This window comes from Globicephala melas, chromosome 6 (assembly GCF_963455315.2).
Source record: "Globicephala melas chromosome 6, mGloMel1.2, whole genome shotgun sequence".
NCBI lineage: Eukaryota > Metazoa > Chordata > Mammalia > Artiodactyla > Delphinidae > Globicephala > Globicephala melas.
Genome location: NC_083319.1, coordinates 87,081,527 through 87,100,706, shown reverse-complemented (window position 1 = coordinate 87,100,706; position 19,180 = coordinate 87,081,527). Strand labels below are relative to the sequence as shown.

Here is a 19,180-nt window from a genome sequence, read left to right as displayed (position 1 = left end):
CTAAGGAGGTGAAAGATCTGTACACTGAAAACTATACGACACTGATGAAAGAAACTGAATAAGATACAAATTAATGGAAAGATATTCCATGCTCATGGATTGGAAGAATATTGTTAAAATGTTCATACTACCCAAAGCAATCTATAGATTCAATGCAATCCTTATCAAAATTCCAATGATGATTTTCACAGAAGTAGAAAAAAACAATCCTAAAATTCGTATGAAACCACAAAAAACTCCAAAAAGCCAAAGCAATCCTGAGAAAGATGAACAAAGGTGGAAGCACCACACTTTCTGATTTCAGACTATATCATAAAGCCAAAATAATCAAAACAGTATGATATTGGCATAAAACAGACAAATAGATCAATGGAACAAAATAGAGAGCCCAGAAATAAACTGTGCATATATGGTCATTTAATTTACAACAAAGGAGACAAGAATATACAATGGGGAAAGGCTCTCTTCAATAAATAGTGCTAGGAAAACTGGACAGCCATGTGCAAAAGAATGAAACCAATCTTGAAAAGATATCTGCACCTCCCCAGATTCACTGTAGTATTATTTACGATAGACAAACTATGGAAACAATATAAATGTCCATTGACAACTGAATGGATAAAGAAAAGGTGATACATATATGTATGTGTGTGTGTGTGTGTGTGTGTGTGTGTGTGTGTGTAAAATACACAAGGAATATTATTCAGCCACGAAAAAGAAGGAAATCCTGCCATTGTGGCAACATGGTTAGACCTTGAGGGCACTGTGCTAGGTGAAATAAGTCAGAGAGAGAAAGACAATTACAGTATGATCCTACTTAGTGGAATCTAAAAAGAAAAAACCTTCATAGGTACAGAGAACAGATTAGTGGTAGTCAGAAGCAGGGGGTGAGGAGTGGGTAAAATGGGTGAAGGTGGTCAAAAGGTGCAAATTTCCAGTTATAAGACAAATAAGTTCTTGGGGATGTAACGTACAGTATGTAACTATAGTTAACAATACTACATTGATACCTGAAAGTGGCTAATATTAAAAGTTCTCAGCCCAAGAAAAAACATTGTAAATATGTATTGTGATGAATGTTAACTAAACTTAATGGGGCAGTCATTTCTCAATATACACATATATATATCGAATCATTATATTATACACTTAAAACTAATACAATGTCAGATGTCAATTACATCTCAGTAAAAAAAATACACAAGTTTTTAAGGTACTCTTCCTAGCTTTTATTTTATTTCATTGAATTTAGACGTCCAAGCAAACTAAACTATTGTGTGCTTATGTACATTATGTTTTAAGAATATGTGCATTTTAAGGGGAAAAAAACCTGACTATTTTAAATTACTTCCTTTTTATTTTTTGCCAAAAGAAATAATTTATTTTTTCTTAATTAAAACATAATAATTGGGAATTGTTCTGTAAAAATCTGAATCCATAAATAGTTTCTTGATAGTTATTAAAGGGTTAAACAAACAAATTCTATTGCAAGGTGGCTTGAAGCTGTATTTCACACAGCTGTCACAAGAAATGCCCAAAGGCCTGGATATGTTTGGAGAACCTAGCCTTACTTTTCACACCCCTCCCTCAGTAATACACCATCAAGAGCAGCACCAACAGGTCAGTTTTCTGGTATACAGCAAATGTCCACTTGCCACAAATGAGATTTAGCAACCTTACAATCTAGGTCGGCAAGTAAAAACAAGAGCCAGAAAATTCGGTCTAGACATAGAGGCCCTGTCCACCTTGAACTCTTCAAGTAGTTAGTTCCTTTCTCAAATTTGGAACTACTGGCTATCCTCATCCTCTTATTTGGCATTAACATTTTTATTTCTGGTAGATTACTTTCTTAAACATTTGAAGACAAGATATTATATATGTGGTGACAGCATACATTTTTAACAGGGCATGAATCCAATACATCAATAAGGAAAGTTTGAAGTACACTTGATATAACTACTACTAACTGAGAAATCTATCATACGCAGGGTTCGTAGTGAGCTGATACAATTATACCAGTTGTCTTTGGTCACTATCTCTTCTGAATGATTGGGCATCTGTTCTGATAAATTGGTGTCCCTGTCATACCATTTGATAAATATATTGTATATCATCCTTGCATGTATGCAAACTGAAAGAAGAATACTTACCTTCATTTTTCCACTGTATTTTGGGTCAGAAAGTGTTTCAAAGGCTGCATCTTTGCTTTTCTGCACAAAATCTGGGAATCTGGAAAATACCTGATCACATATCTTCTTGATAAGTGTTTCCTTAAGGGGAAAAGGTAGGAGAAAAGAAATCTCAACACAATTTAAACCTGTATAAATTGAAATCATTTAAGAAAAAAATCTATTTAGAAGGAATATATATTCCTTCCTAGGTTGAAGATTTTACCTTTTCTAATTCAGAAAACCTTAAAGTGATATGTTAATCATATATGGCTTTGATGAGTTCTGAGATAGTGATATAGCTATTAATTTTGCTGTTAACCTTTTTTAAAGATTTCCAAAATAAGGAACTGAATACTTCCCAAAGAGCAGTCTTTTAAAATAACATTTGAACAGCCTCAAGCCTATCACACAAAAAGAAAATGTAAAATCATTATATAAAAAAGTTTTAAAAAGATCTTTTTTATTTACATTGTGCTTTAGAATAAGACACAATTGAAATGCCTAAAGTAAACGACTGCATGTATGCCTAAATTTTGAAATTACTGATTTTTGTTAGTTTGGGAAGCACTCCTAATATTTAATATACAGATTATTATAAATCCTCATTTTAATCCAGTAGATAAGATAAATGTAATTAGACACATTATTAGTGGAATTAGGACTGACTCATCAAATATCTTTAATTAGTAATTATATCAAAAGATGTTAGGAAAATAAATATATCAACATTATCAGAGGCATAAAAAAGTTATTTTAATTTAAGGTTAACTTTTCTCACTTTGATTAAAATTTTAAGTGCATATACTTCTTTGACACCTAAATTAAAAAAACAAGCAAGTCAGTTACCTCTTAAATTTCATACAAAAATAACTTAAGGGTATTTGGCTAAGAAATTTTATACCAAATATAGAATACTTATACCAAATAGCATCACAAAGAAATTTAAAAAGTCAACCCAAACCTGTTGTTTGGAGGTGCTAGCAGCCTGCAGTAATGCAACATGGTTAGCTACCTTCTGAAGGACTGCAAGGTAACTGAAATACAAGGTTTTCACTGTTTCGCCATGTGAATTGGTCTGTAACCAGAAAAGTACAGAAAATAAAAATAAGCAAGGGACTAACATGGCTATGTAACTACTTACATCACAAAATATGCCACTTACAATAATACTTATTATCCGGTTACTATTGGCACAATATGCTCTGAGAAAATAATGGTCAACTGATATACAAAATATCCATGAATCACTAATGTGGAATCGTAGTTTTGGTGAAACATACACAATGATGCTTTTAATAAAAGAGGGGAGAAAGTCCTCATTCCAGGAAGTATACACAGTGATAGAAATGCTGCCATAAGAGGTTCCTGGTCATAAAACTCTACAGTGTGGTGATGGTGTTACATAGAAGCCTTTACTCTCTCCGCTCACCCATTCCAGTTTTCTAGGAAACTGTGCTATTACAAAAATGTGAAGTGGTTAAAGTCAGCAAAATAAATGAGATATGGAATAAATACCAATCTAGATAAATATTTACTTATGGTCCCTCTATGCATGTGGATGTGAGTTGATAATAAAGTAGCAAGGCGAAAAAAGGGCAGGAAATACATAGATTTTTTTAAAAAAGCATAAATGAATATTTGTTTCCAAATAAAAATAAAATACTTTACTGTACTGATACAGTTTCTTTTAAATTAACATTCACTCTCAGATCAGAATATTTTAAGCCTGCTGTCAAAGAGGAAGTATTATCCATTGATAATGAGAAATTTACTGGAAATGAAATGAAATTTCAAGATTAAAGCAGGATACTTCCCAGTAACAGTTGAAAGGGAAGATATAAAATTGGAGCTACTTTTAAAAACTAGTTTTTTGAAAAGATACTGAATATTGTATTTTGCTGTGATTACTATTTGATATTGTAAAATCTTTTGCAAAATTATTCCCTTTTCTTAAATTACAGCTACTAAAACTAAAGAACCATGTGAGGAAAAGTTATTTTATCTGCTACTTACTTTGATACTATTAGAATACAGTACTCTGTAATCAAAAGCAAGATAGTAAGGATATCGTACGGAAATGCTTACCTTATAACAACAATTTCTCCTTTTTCGGCCACTGCTGCAGGTACAAGGCTTAGAAGATTGAAGTATCAAAGACACATCTTCTGTTTCTAATACTGTTTGATAGACGGCTTTCTGAAAATCTGTCAGAGAACAATATACCATCTGCCAAGATAAAATACAAGGTAACTATTAGTATCTTTTTCATAGCAATAATAATCACAATGCACATCAGGTTTCATAGACTGTAATAGTGAAAACTGCTCATAAATTTATATTTTTTCTGGATACATCATTATACATAGGAGAATATAAGAAAATTTCTCCTAATTCTCCCATATTCTATGCTACAACCCTACCCTAAAGTATACAAATTATAACTTACTTTCCAAATAAATCTCATAGTTTTTCTTTAATTTAAAAAATCAAAATATGAAAAAAGTATGTAATTTCCTTATAAATTTCTCAACATATTATTGTGGGTCTTTTCAGGGGTCTATATTATTAGCCCATCATGCAAATAAGTGATTAAAGTTTAGGTCAAATAAAAAAACTAGAAAAGGAAAAAGGGAAAATTTTTAGAACAATGGTATGGATAATACTTACTGAATTACTTGAAAATTTAGAAAAAAATTAAAAACTTCCTATTACTGAAAACAGGATAAAGCATTTGCATTTGATATCTTGCTATAAATTCCCAAGATTAGTAAAGATAAGAATTAAGTAAATACACATAAAAGCAAAACTTGTAGAAGTTGCTACCTTGTGCCCAAATTCAAGAAAAGAAAAAAATATAAGAAAACAATGCCACAAAGTTATAGTGGATACAGTTTGCCTTATATTTCTGGTAGTACTGGAAATTGGTAAAATTCTTCTACATATAGCTGTATGTAACCAAGGTCATAAAACTAAATATATCCATATTAGGACTTTGAGGAATGTGAATAGGGGAAAAGCCACCTATTTTAAAATATTTATATGTGTGTATCACTACAATAGAATATTACTGCAAAAAAAAGATGCATGGTGCATATGAGAATATTGAAGATGGGGTCAACGATTAAGGTACAGAGGGAAATTCTGAGTTATTATTTTCCTCCAGGTTTACTAAGATATATTTGACATACAACATTGTGTAAGTTTACAGTGTAAAACACTATGATTTGATATGTGTATTTATTGCAAAATGATTACCACAGCAGTAAGGTTAGTTAACACATTCATCACTTCACATAATTACTTTTTGTATGTGTGGTGAGAACATTGAAGATCTATTCTCTTATCAACTTTCAAGTATACACAGTATTGTTAACTACAGTCACTATGCTGTACATCAGATCCCCAGAACTATTCATCTTATAACTGGAACTTTGTACCTTTTGACCAGCATTTCCTCATTTCCCCTAAACCTGAGCCTCTGGCAAACACCATTCTACTCTCTGTTTCTGTAAGTGTAGCTTTTTTTTTTTTTTAAACTCCACATATAAGTGAGATCATACAGTATTTGTCTTTCTCTGATTTATTTCAGTTAGCATAATGCCCTCCATGTTGTCACAAATGACAGATTTCCTTCTTTTTTTATGGCTGAATAATATTCCATTCTATATACATACATATTTTCTTTATTCATTCATCTGTCAACAGACAGTAAGGTTGTTTCCACATCTTAGCTATTGTGAATAATGCTGCAATAAACACAGGAGTTCAGGTATCTCTTCAAGAGTAATTTCATTTCCTTCAGGTACACGATCATCCCTCAATATCTGCGGGGGATCGGTTCCAGGACCCACCTCCCCTATGTTTAACAAAATCTGTGTATGCTCAAACCCCTTATATAAAATAGTGTAGTCTTGGTCCTCTGTATCTGCAGATGTGGAACCTGCAGATGCAGAGGACCGACTGTATACCTGGAAGTGGGATTGCTGGTAATTCTATTTTTAATTTTTTGATGAATCTCCATACCATTTTCCATAGTGGTTATACCAATTTACATTCCCACAAACAGTGCACTGGGGTTCCCTTTTCTTCACATCAGCACAACACTTGCTACCTCTTGCCTTTTTTTTTTTTTTTTTTTTTTCCTCTTGCCTTTTTGATAACAGTCATTCTGACAGGTGTGCACTGATATCTAATTGTGGTTTTGATTTGCATTTCCCTGATGATTAGTGATATAGAGCATCTTTTCATGGGTCTGTTGGCCATCTGTGTGTCTTCTTTGGAAAAAAGTCTGTTTATTAGGTCCTCTGCCCATTTTTTAATTGGATCGTTTGGTTTTTTGCTATTGAGTTGTATGAGATTTCATATATTCTAAATGAGTCCCTTATCAAATATATGGTTTGCAAATATTTTGTCCCATTCAATAGGCTGCTTCTTCATTCTGTTGATTGTTTCTTTTGTTGTACAGAAGCTTTTTAGTTTGATGTAATCTCACTTGTTAATTTTTGTTTTTGTTGCTGTGCTTTTGATGTCATATCCAGAAAATCATTACCAAGGACTTCCCTGGTGGCACAGTGGTTAAGAATCCACCTGCCAATGCAGGGGACACAGGTTCAAGCCCTGGTCTGGGAAGATCCCACATGCCGCGGAGCAACTAAGCACGTGCGCCACAACTACCGAGCCTGTGCTCTAGAACCTGCGAGCCATGAAAGCCTGTGCACAGCAACGAAAACCCAACACAGCCAAAAATTAATTAATTAATTTAAAAAAATCATTGCAAGACCAATGTCAAGGAGGTTTTCTCCTATGTTTTCTTCTACGAATTTTATAGTTTCAGGTCTTACATTTAAATCTTTAATCCATTTTGAGTTAATTATTATGAGTGGTGTAAGACAGGAGTCCAATTTCATTCTTTTGCATGTGAATACCCAATTTTCCCAGCACCATTTATCAAAAAGACTGTCTTTTATTCTCCATTCAGTACTGTCTCCCTTCTAAAATATTGGTGGACTGTTTACACATGGGTTTATTTCTGGGCTCTGTATTCTATTCCACTGGTCTATGTATCTGTTTTTATGCCAGCACCATACTGTTTTGATTACTGTAGCTTTGTAATATAGTTTAAAATCAGGAAATGTGATGCCTCCAGCTTTGTTCTTCTTTCTTAGGATTTATTTGGCAATTTGGGGTCTTTTGTGATTTCATACAAATTTTAGGATTGTTTTTTCTATTTCTGTGAAAGATGTCATTGGAATTCTGATAGGGAGTGTATTGAATCTGTAGATTGCTTTGGGTAGTGTGGACATTTTAATATTAATTCTTCAAATCTATGAATATGGAATCTTTCAATTTATTTGTGTCTTCTTCAGTTTCTTTTATCAATGTCTCATAGTTTTCAGCATATGTGTCTTTCACCTCTTTGGTTAAATATATTCCAAAGTATTTTACTGTTGAGTTGTTACTAAAACATGTAGTAATATTCACTGAACACTGCTTACATATCACATATTTCAGAGCAACCATGTGAGGCAAGCACCATTGTCACCATTCCCATTTAAAAGATAAAGAAATCAAGGCTTCCCTGGTGGCGCAGTGGTTGAGAGTCTGCCTGCCAATGCAGAGGACACGGGTTTGTGCCCCGGTCCGGGAAGATCCCACATGCCGCGGAGCTGCTGGGCCCATGAGCCATGGCTGTTGCCTGAGCATCCGGAGCCTGTGCTCCGCAACGGGAGAGGCCACAGCAGTGAGAGGCCACGTACCGTAAAAAAAAAAAAAAAAGATAAAGAAATCAAGTTTTGAGAGATTTAACAAATTGCTCAAGGTGATAAAACTAGTAAGTAGGGGAGCCAGGATTGAAGCCTATGGTATTTGATTTCAGAGACCAAGTTCTAAAACTCTGTGCACAACTCTTTCTTCATATACTTAAAATTTATTGTTCCTACTAGATATATAACTAAAATTACACAAAACATTTAAAAAGTGGGGTTCAAAAAATAAACAAATGGGACCTAATGAAACTTAAAAGCTTTTGCACAGCAAAGGAAACCGTAAAAAAGATGAAAAGACAACCCTCAGAATAGGAGAAAATACTTGCAAACAAAGCAACTGACAAAGGATTCATCTCCAAAATACACAAGCAGTTCATGCAGCTCAATATCAAAAAAAACAAACAACCCAATCCAAAAATGGGCAGAAGACCTAAATAGACATTTCTCCAAAGAAGATATACAGATTGCCAAAAAACACATGAAAAGATGCTCAACATTACTAATCATTAGAGAAATGCAAATCAAAACTACAACGAGGTATCACCTTACACCAGTCAGAATGGCCATCATCAAAAAATCTACAAACAATAAATGCTGGAGAGGGTGTGGAGAAAAGGGAACCCTCTTGCACTGTTGGTGGGAATGTAAATTGATACAGCCACTATGGAGAACAGTATGGAGGTTCCTTAAAAAACTAAAAATAGAACTACCGTATGACCCAGCAATCCCACTACCAGGCATATACCCTGAGAAAACCATAATTCAAAATGAGTCATGTACCACAATGTTCACTGCAGCACTATTTATAATAGGCAGGACATGGAAGCAACCTAGATGTCCATTGACAGATGAATGGATAAAGAAGATGTGGCACATATATACAATGGAATATTACTCAGCCATAAAAAGAAATGAAATTGAGTTATTTGTAGTGATGTAGATGGACCTAGAGTCTGTCATACAGTGTGAAGTCAGAAAAACAAAAACAAATACCATATACTAATACATATATATGGAATCTCAAAAAAAAATACGTTTCTGATGATACTAGGGGCAGGACAGGAATAAAGACACAGACGTAAAGAAGGACTTGAGGACCCGGGGAGGGGGAAGGGTAGGCTGGGACGAAGTGAGAGAGTAACATTGACATATATACACTACGAAATATAAAATATATAGCTAGTGGGAAGCAGCTGCATAGCACAGGGAGATCAGCTTGGTGCTTTGGGACCACCTAGAGGGGTGGGATAGGAGGGTGGGAGGGAGATGCAAGATGGAGGGGATATGGGGATATACGTATGTATATAGCTAATTCACTTTGTTATACAGCAGAAACTAACACAACACTGTAAAGCAATTATACTTCAATATGTTAAAAAAAAAAGTGGGGTTCATGAAGTATTCCAATTGAATGATAATATATGCTTTAGATCAAAAAGTCAAATGTTGTATCAGTTTCCCCAACTTGCATATCAAGATCATATTTTCCTTTCAAATCTATTTTTAAAAATAATAATCAACAGGATATCCTAAGATTAGGGTATTTGATAGGACTGCCCCTATTGAGGGCAATATTAATTAGATTTAATTCACAGTAATTTTTAGAAACTTTATTCCATTGCCTGAGCTAGAAGAACCACAAGATTAAAAACTATAAAAGACCACTATATTTTATAAAAATTTTCTTAAGGTTAACACCTCAAATTTTCTTGTACAATTAACAGAATTTAATTGTAATTTTCCTACAATTTCTTAAAATTAGGTTAGTTGTGTAACTGTACATTGCATTCTACAAGAAATGTACCTATATAAAAAAAGCTTTTAACAACTTTGGCCTGTAGTTAGAATTAAATTACCAAAGAGTATACTGGGTTGTAGATGGTACACAGTATAGGAAGGACAAAATATGAACAGAAAACACATTACGGAAAGAAGTTCTTCTTCCTTCATTGAGGAAGAATTATATCAAAACCTTCTTGTTCTAAAATAAGAGAAATGAGTTTAATGTATATTAACAGTAAACCTGTTAGATAAAATGTTAGTAAAGTTAGTGAGGAAGATGACTGGGCTCAATTAATATTTTATGAAATTCTGCATATAACTTTTTTTCATACTGAGTAAAAGGCAAAAATCTATATTCATAAAATACCAGAGGAGATAGGTTTTCTCTTCAAAAGGAATATTTTTAGAAAAAATGAAACACGACAAGAAATTCATAATATACACAAAAGCTGTTCTCACCCGGTCTTCCTTCTTAGGCAACTGATCCTTGATTAGAGTCTTGGTACGCCTGAGAAACCATCCAGACATCTTTTTTGCAAGCCTTTGCATGGCCTTTCGGCCAGTAGCTAGTTCTCTTTTTGTTGCTGTGTGTCTCTGACCATGTTCTACTTGGTCAGAAAACTGTTTCTTGAAGTGGATCATGCTACCTAAAAGTCCTGGCACAGCCCTTTATAAAGGCAATAAGAAAAAATGTTAAGGCTTTATTAAACTATCTAAATAGGAAATCACTAACTTCTTTTTGCCTTTAAAAAATATACTAAGTCACTTGTTTATTAATGATAACAATAACAAAAGGCAAGAAAGCAGAATGGTCTTTATGACAATTTTAGTGAACAACTATAAGAAGATGATGGAACTGGTAAATTAGTTCAGATATTTACTTCAGGGACCAAGAATAATAAAGATAGGCTTTCATGGGACACTATACTCTGAATACTATGTTTGGGATCAAACACTTCTGTAAACAGATAATTTTTTTTCAGAAACAAATAATTAGGAAACACGGTAACATTAAGTTAAGGAAGTATTAAATAATTTTCCAAAAAATAAAAAGTGTTTTTACTCACCAGTCCATAACACACCACAATTCTTTCATGTTGTTCTGAAGAATGGTTCCAGTGAGGCCAATTCGGACATTACATTTTAAAGCTTTCATAATTTCTGTTACTCTAGCCTTTGGATTCTTGATTCTATGAGCTTCATCTACAATGACAGCTGACCATTCCAAACTATAAAGTGAGGAAAAAGGGAGGAAAGGTTGAAAAAATTTCCCTTTCTTAGTCTATATAATTTTTAGAGTGCAGCTTTCTCTATCGAAGTTTTGCAGTTTTTTTCCTCTACTCTTTGTTGATTCCACGGAATTCTCACCTCCTTATTTAAATGATCACAGCTTTGGACAACCCATGAAAATTAAATGTGTAGGAAGATAAAAAGAAATAGAGATTTTGTTTAGTAACAATGAAATGAAATAACTCATTTAAACATGACTAAAATGACAAAATGGAATCTTCTAAAAGTAATAAAACAGAGAAATAAATACCATGTTAATTACGAATGAAAAAATATCAATATAAACTCATGATTTTTAAAAGTTGTACTACATAGCTCTGTCTGCTAAAAAGGTTTAGAATTGATTGTTACCCCAGTAGCAATGAACAACCATAGTGGTCAATCCACTAAAAGGAAGCAGATTCCCATGGTGAAACAGTTGATTTCAGGTGTGCAGCAGGGGAAATACTGGACAGTGAGAAAGCACAGATGTATTCAAAGACAAATGGGGGCATGTCCAAAGGACACAGGAGCCAGACTAATTAGAAAATTTAAGCATGACTATAGGATAGTATAAAACATTGAATAAATAAAAACCCAGGAGTTGTATGAAAAAATTTACTTTAGACCTTTACCTCACACCATATACAAAAACTAACTAAAAATAGATCACAGACCTAAATATAAAGCTAAAACTATAAAAGTTATAAAATGTAGGAAGAAATCTTGTGACTCTGGGTTAGGGAAGAATTTCTTAGATATGACACCAAAAGCATGGTCAATAAAAAATTTTGATAAGTTGGACCTCATCAAAGTTAAAAACTTTTGCTCTTCCAAACACACAATTAAGAAAATGAAAAGACATACTACAGACTGGGAGAAAATATTTGCAAATCATAACCTGATAAAGAACTTGTATACAGAATTATATAAAGAACTACTACAACACAGTTGAAGTTAAGACAATCCAATTAAAAAGATGGGTAGAAGATTTTAATAGACATTTCACCAAAGAAGATATACAAAGGGAAAATAAGCACATAAAAAAGTCATCATTGGACTTCCCTGGTGGCCCAGTGGTTGAGAGTCCGCCTGCCGATGCAGGGGACACAGGTTCATGCCCTGGTCCGGGAAGATCCCACATGCCGCAAAGCGGCTGGGCCCGTGAGCCATGACTGCTGAGCCTGTGCGTCCGGAGCCTGTGCTCCGCAACGGGAGAGGCCACGACAGTGAGAGGTCCGCGTACAGCAAAAAAAAAAAAAAAAAAAAAAAAAAGTCATCATTAGAAAAATGCAAAAAAACCCCAAGAGATACTACCGAAAACCTATTTGACTGTCAATCAAAAAAAGACTGACAATATTAAGTACTGGCAAGAGAAACTGTAAACCTCATACACTGCTTTTGGGAAAGTACAGCTATTTTTCTAAAACAGTATGGCTGTTTCTTAAAAAGTTAAATTTCCTCACACCACCCAGCAATTCCATTCCTAAGTATCTATGCAAGAGAAATGAAAATTTACATTCACACAAAGGCTTGTACGTAAATGTTCAGAGCAGCATTATTGGTAATAGCCCAAAAGTGGAAACAATCCAAACGTCCATTCACTGGACAAACAAAATGAGATATATATATATATATATATATATACACACACACAAAATAGTACTGTTTAGCAATAAAAAGGAATAACTACTGAAACATCATACATGATGAACCCCCAAAAACATATTAAGTGAAAGAAGCCAGACACAAAAGACTACATATTGTATGAAATTTATATGAAATTTCCAGAAAAGGCAAATCTAGAGACAGAAAGTAGATTAGTGGTTGCCTCGAACGAGATGGGACCAGAGATTGACTGAAAACAAAAAACTTTTTGAGGTGATGGAAATGTTCTTAAACTGGATTGTGGTGATAAATGCACAACTTTATAAATTTACTAAAAACCATTCTATGCTTAAAATGGGTACATTCTATGGCATGTCAATTGTACCTCAATAATCTATGAGTCCATAGTGATACTCAAAAAACAGGGGTTGGGGAGTGGGAGAGAAACTTTGCTATCATTGCGAATGACCATTGTACCAATTTGTTAGTCTGAAAATTGGAAATTAAAGCAAAAGAATCAAGCATCACTCACCTTGCTTTGCCGGTTGAAATTATAGTTAATTTCTAATTATAGGAGAATGCTGTTAATAAGTGTAGAAGAAATGATAAACTTAGGAAAATATTATTTTGCAAAACCCAATAAAATAACTGATTCAGGCAAGAATAATTTCTGTATGCTAATATCACTAAGTAAAAGGATTGAGGGACCAGGATATTGAAATGGTAGCAAAGCGTAACCCACAGAGTACTTCTAATTGTAAAGGGAGAAACATATCTTTACAATGGAGAGATTTGATGATCACCTCCTTAGCCTATGGGACAAACTTTGCAACATTAATAGTAGAACAACTTGACATTAATATCTCCTGAAATAATGTAATATGAAGTCCACAGCATCATTTATGAAGTATTCTTGTCAAAAAATGTCTGACCTGAAGCTAATTAAGTCTTTAGAACAAAATCAGCTTACAAAACTACATATGTTAGAGGAATACATAACTCCTTGAGAAAGCAATCAGACAAATCTAATGTGAGACATCCTAAAACACAACTGGCCTGGTCCCCTCAAAATGTCTTATAATAAAAAAATAAAGTTGAGGGAATGTTCTAGATTAGAAGAGACTAAACAGACTTAATAGTCAACACACACACATTACCTTATATCTTGCCAACATACATATACACACACACACACACACACACAACTGGTGACTACAGGTGTTGAGTATATAGATGTTCATGTACTATTACTTCAGTTTTTCTAAAGGTTTGATCATTTTCTTAATATAAAGTTGAAAAAGGATAAGAGATCAAGAACAAAGGAAAAGAGGAGAAAACAATCACAAAATTTTAAAAGCAGGGAAGAAGATGAACAAGACAACTTATAAAAACAGAGGAAGGAGTATCCCATGCCAGTAGTAAAGAAAGCCAAGAAACAATCTGATTCATATTATTGAGCTCTTTCTTAAATGGTAGCACCAGATGCTTCTGGAAATTGGAGTTAGGTAAATGTTCAACAGTCTGTTTAAGAAGTTGTTGGAGCTCCTATATACTATTCGTTATCCCACAAAATAGCCAGCCAGGACACTGTAAAGTAAGCAAAAGAAGGGCAAAATACAGCAAGATCTTCATTTTTCCTTAAGAGGAAATCAACAAGTGATGTTAAAAACTTGAAGGATAATTTTTAAGTTGCAGCATAAACATGTTCTTTGAGATATGGAAGTAAAAACTAGGAAGATAAGTTAAAGAGTTGAAGGTGACTGTCTCTGAAGAACAGCTAATGGGGGTGGCAGACAGGAGTGAACTGTGTTCATATTTGGCTCTTTAAATAATATGCATATATAACTTTGATAAAAATAAAAATGAAGTAAAACATAACCGTAATAACAAAGAGATACAGCTCACTCATAGAGTGTTTATCTACTCTATGGATTACCTATGATAAATGTTTAATCCTGGTCTATCATATGGAGCATTCTCACAAAAATTACTTAATATTTACTCAGATTGAATATAAATTATATTGAATATTGTTAAAAATAAAGCCATTCAAACAAATAAAGGAAAACTAAATACAACAAAAACTGTAACATTTGTTTTTTCTAATTTTGCACAGAAATGTTAGAATTCTTATTTAATATTTATAACAATCACAGAAAATAACCACTTGACACTATTATATGCTAGAAGTGTAATAAGCACTGAAATACAGAAATTATTCTACATCAAAGACCTCACAGTCTAAAGGAGCAGTTAAACAAAAATTAAAATGACTGTTGCTATGATAAATGAATTTATTACATTTATCTAACTATAGAATATCTCTTACATAATACATTGCATAAAAGCCCAAAGTCAAGGTTTAAATCTCATGTCCACGACTGACTTAGTTGTTGTAGGCTTGGGTAAGTTACTTAACTTCATGCCTCAGATTGTTCCTGTCTTCTGACAGCATCCAGGAAATAGTAACAGGCAAACTTATGAGCTTGTAAAATAAAATCCTAGAGCTTACAAAAAATGGTAGCTCTAAATCCAACTTTACAAAATAATTACATTAAATATAAATGGACTAAACACTCCAAATAAAAGGCAGGGATTATCAAAAAGGATAAAAATACAAGACCCAGCTATATGCTAACCACAAGACACTCACCTTAAATATAAGGAACAGATAAAAACAAAAAGTTGGAAAATGATAAACATACAGTAAACATAAGAAATCTGTATTGTCTATATTAATACCAGATAAAACTTCAAGATTATTAGATATGAAAAGGAACATTTTTAAAGATAAAAGGATCAATTTATAAGGAAAAAATCCTAATCACCAATGTGTGTGTACCTAATTACAGAGCTTCAAAATATATGAACTGAAAATTGACAGAACTGAAAGGAGAAATAAACAAATCCATAATTGAAAATTTCAACATTCCTCTCTCAGAAATTGTAAGCCAATTAGAAAGAAAATCAGTAAAGACAGAGAATACTTGAACAACACCTAACCAAACTGACTTTACTGATATTTATAGAACATCACATCCAACCACGGTAGAAAAAACACTTTTTTCAAGTGTACACAGATCAGAAAAATGCAAATTACACTGCAATGGGATACCACTATACATGCTAAAAACAAAAAACTGACAATACCAAATATTGGTGAGAATATGAAACAAACGAAATTTAATAGGTTGCTAGTTGGAGTAGAATAGTACAACCTCTCTGGAAAATGGCTTATCAGTTTCTTCTGAAGTTAAACCTATACTTACCATATAACCCAGAAATCCCACTCCTAGGAATTTACAGAAGAGAAATCAAAATATATGTCAAAAGAAGGCTTATACATAAATATTACTTAAATTTTTACTTACAGTAACCAAAAACTGGAAAACCCAAATATCTATCCTCAAATGAATGGATAACAAAATGTGATATATTCATAAAATACAATACAATTCAGCATTAAAAAAGAATGATCACTGATACATTCAATAACATAGCTGAATCTCAAAAACATGATGATGAGCAAAAGACGCCAGACACAACAGTTCTGGAGGCTCAAATTCCAAGATCAAAGTGTTGGCAAGTTTGGTTTCTTCTGAGGTCTCTCTCCTTACAGATTGCTGCTCTCTGTGTACATGAGTTCCTCGTATCTCCTTCTCTTCTTCTAAGGACAACCAGTCAGATTGGACTCCCAGATTAAGCCCCACCATAATGGCTTCATTTTAATTTAATTACCTTAAGTTACATTCTGAGGTTCTTGGAGTTGGGACTTGAACACATGAATTTGGAGGGGACACAATTTAGCTCATAACAAGCCTCCTAACTGGTCTTTCTCCATTCAGTTCGGCTCTACTCTGCACAGAGCAGCTTCGTTACTTATAAAATGTAAATATAATCATTTTTATCATAATAGTAATCTCCTGAAAACACTTCAGGGACACTCTGCTGCTCTAAGGATAAAGACCAAAATCCTCTAAGAGGCTTTCTGTTCCTTGCTTACCACACTGGTGTTGTCATCTGGCCACTTCCTTCTTACACTCTAGGCTACAGTCATTACATGCAGAAAGCATCAGAACTGTTTTCATTTATTAAAAAGTGCTGTGATCTTTGTTGCCTGAAGGCCTCTATAATTTTGTTTATAAGGGATAAATTTATTTATTTATTTTTGGCTGTGTTGGGTCTTTGTTGCTGCACGTGGGCTTTCTCTAGTTGCAGCAAGCGGGAGCTACTCTTGGTTGCGGTGTGTGGGCTTCTCATTGCGGTGGCTTCTTTGTTGCGGAGCACGGGCTCTAGGCACACTGACTTCAGTAGCTGTGGCACGTAGGCTCAGCAGTTGTGGCTTGCGGGCTCTAGAGCACAGGCTCAGTAGTTGTGGCGCATGGGTTTAGTTGCTCCGCGGTATGTGGGATCTTCCTGGACTGGAGATCGAACCCATGTCCCCTGCATTGGCAGGCAGATTCTTAACCACTGCACCACTAGGGAAGTCCTCTCTGCAAATGTTGTTTGTTCCCTCTTCCTGGATTATTTTCCTGCTCTTTCCTATTCTTACCTATCCTTCAATTCTCACTCAGCTCATAGGTCATCTTCTCTGGGAAGCTCCCTGACTACTCTCCTCACTCTGCAGCAGTCAGGCTCCTCATGTGCTCCTATAACATCCCCTGTTTCATATTATAGCGTTCACATGACTTTATAATTGCCTGTCTCTAGATTCCCCACTAAAATCTTAAGATACAGTTCATTTCTTTTGGGTACTTATAGTCCTGGAATAGTGGTTCTCAATATGTATATGCTCTTTTTGCCACTCTATATTCACAACAGACTCCCATAATTAAAATAATTCATGAAAATCACTGTTTTAGTCCAGAGGTATCATACACATAAAAGGTTGCACATGAGATTTAGGACAAGTCCTATGCATTAACATGCATTGTTTGGCTAGGTAATAGAGGAAATTAAATAAGGAACTGTATAAAATCTGACTCAGGATTTTCTTCTTAGAAAATAAGTTAATTATTATAAACTGTCTATTTCAATAATCCTGAAATAAAGTTAAATCATGCTAAAGAATATTTAGAGCTTTAAAAAAATCACAATATAAAGGGATAAATACAATTGACATAAACAGAATACTAATGCAATCATTCCCATTATTTCGATTACCTGTTAAGTTCATCCAGACATAAGCGCAGTGTTTCATATGTTGTTAGAGCAATTTCACATTTCCTCTGTTTCACACGAGTCAGTTCACTGTCTTTTTTGTTACCATGTAAAATAGTGACTCTGAAATATCCCCAGGTGTCCAGTTCATCCCTCCAGTTGTAGAGGACAGAAAGAGGAGCAACTATTAAGAACATCTGTAAAAAGAAGAAAAAAAATTTAATGATATAATTTTTTAAATGAAAAAGAACCCCAAAGTTAAATCCAGAATATCAATAGTCCTATTCCTTGATTTTTGACACTGTAGTTAATAAGTATAAATACAACTGAGAAACTGAATATATCTGGACTTAGAAGTCCATCAAAAAGTACTGTTGTTTACTTAGCAGCTTATTAGGAAAAAAATAGATACCCAACCTTGTCCAAAGGAGCAGCTATTTTTTATTTTCCCCCCAAAAGGAGTTGAGAGATAAGAAAAAAATAATTCTCCAAAACAAAAAAAAAGAGAGTATAATCAGGATCCCAGTAATAACTTCAAGGGCCATGTGGGTAATAGAAATATGCAAAGCAGGCCAGGTTTTTTATTGAAATGTATGGTCTTCCAGAGCTCTCTTTCCTTTTCACTTTCCTAGTCCATTTCCTCTCCCCCTCTCTCAGATACTATCAGTTGATAACCTGGAAAATTCACTGGAAAATTGAAGCAATTAGAAGAAAACCTCTTCTCTTATCACTAGATCAATAACCTACCTATAATTACTTCTATATATTCTGCTCTCCCATCTATTACCATGGGTGAACTGTCCATGTTCTTTTCTAAAGACAAACCCTGAACTTATATAGTGGCTCCAATCACTTCCTGTCAACCTGAAGTCAATGATGAAGAAACTGTTCCCAATCTGCCCAACATGATTACATTCTGCTTTTCAATGGACCGCATACAACCCCAAGCAAACACATTCTAATATATATTTCTCAGCGTTAAAAAACAAACCTAACAAACAAAAAAGTTCCTTCTTAAACCTACATCTCTCTCTAGCTATCCCCCATTACTTTACTTTCTTTATAGAAATGATCCTCAGGAGTTATCAATACTTGCTGTCCCTACTTACTCTCCTCCTGTTCTCTCTTAACTCATGTAAGTGGGACTTCTGCCCTAACCCATTAAGATTAACAATATTTCTGTTTAATCTTGAAATAAATGTTTTGGGGTTTCACCAACATTTCCTGTACTAATCCCAAATCCTGTTGTCATCAGCCATTTTAATTTTTAATGTTTTTATCTCCTACTGTTACCACTATTCCTAAGCTATTATCTTTAATAGGGTTTTAAGTAAGTTTCTTTTCTGCAGTTTTATACTTGTCCTACTTGATAAAGATGAGCCAATTACACATACATACAAACAAAAAAATAAAATAACAAACAAA

At 33.9% G+C, this 19,180-nt stretch overlaps 1 protein-coding gene across 4 annotated transcripts in view; it reads right to left on the bottom strand.

Moving 5' to 3' along the window:
* Nucleotides 1-19,180, bottom strand: part of ERCC6L2 (ERCC excision repair 6 like 2) — a 140,322-nt gene that overhangs the window by 78,625 nt on the left and 42,517 nt on the right. For all 4 annotated transcript variants that reach the window (XM_030832886.3, XM_030832887.2, XM_030832883.2 and 1 more), the window contains exons 4-9: nt 17,759-17,952; nt 10,786-10,947; nt 10,178-10,385; nt 4,257-4,397; nt 3,133-3,246; nt 2,151-2,270 (exon numbers count right to left, since the gene is read on the bottom strand). In XM_030832886.3, coding sequence (XP_030688746.2) covers nt 2,151-2,270; nt 3,133-3,246; nt 4,257-4,397; nt 10,178-10,385; nt 10,786-10,947; nt 17,759-17,952 — 939 coding nt within the window. The remainder of the gene's footprint in view (nt 1-2,150; nt 2,271-3,132; nt 3,247-4,256; nt 4,398-10,177; nt 10,386-10,785; nt 10,948-17,758; nt 17,953-19,180) is intronic.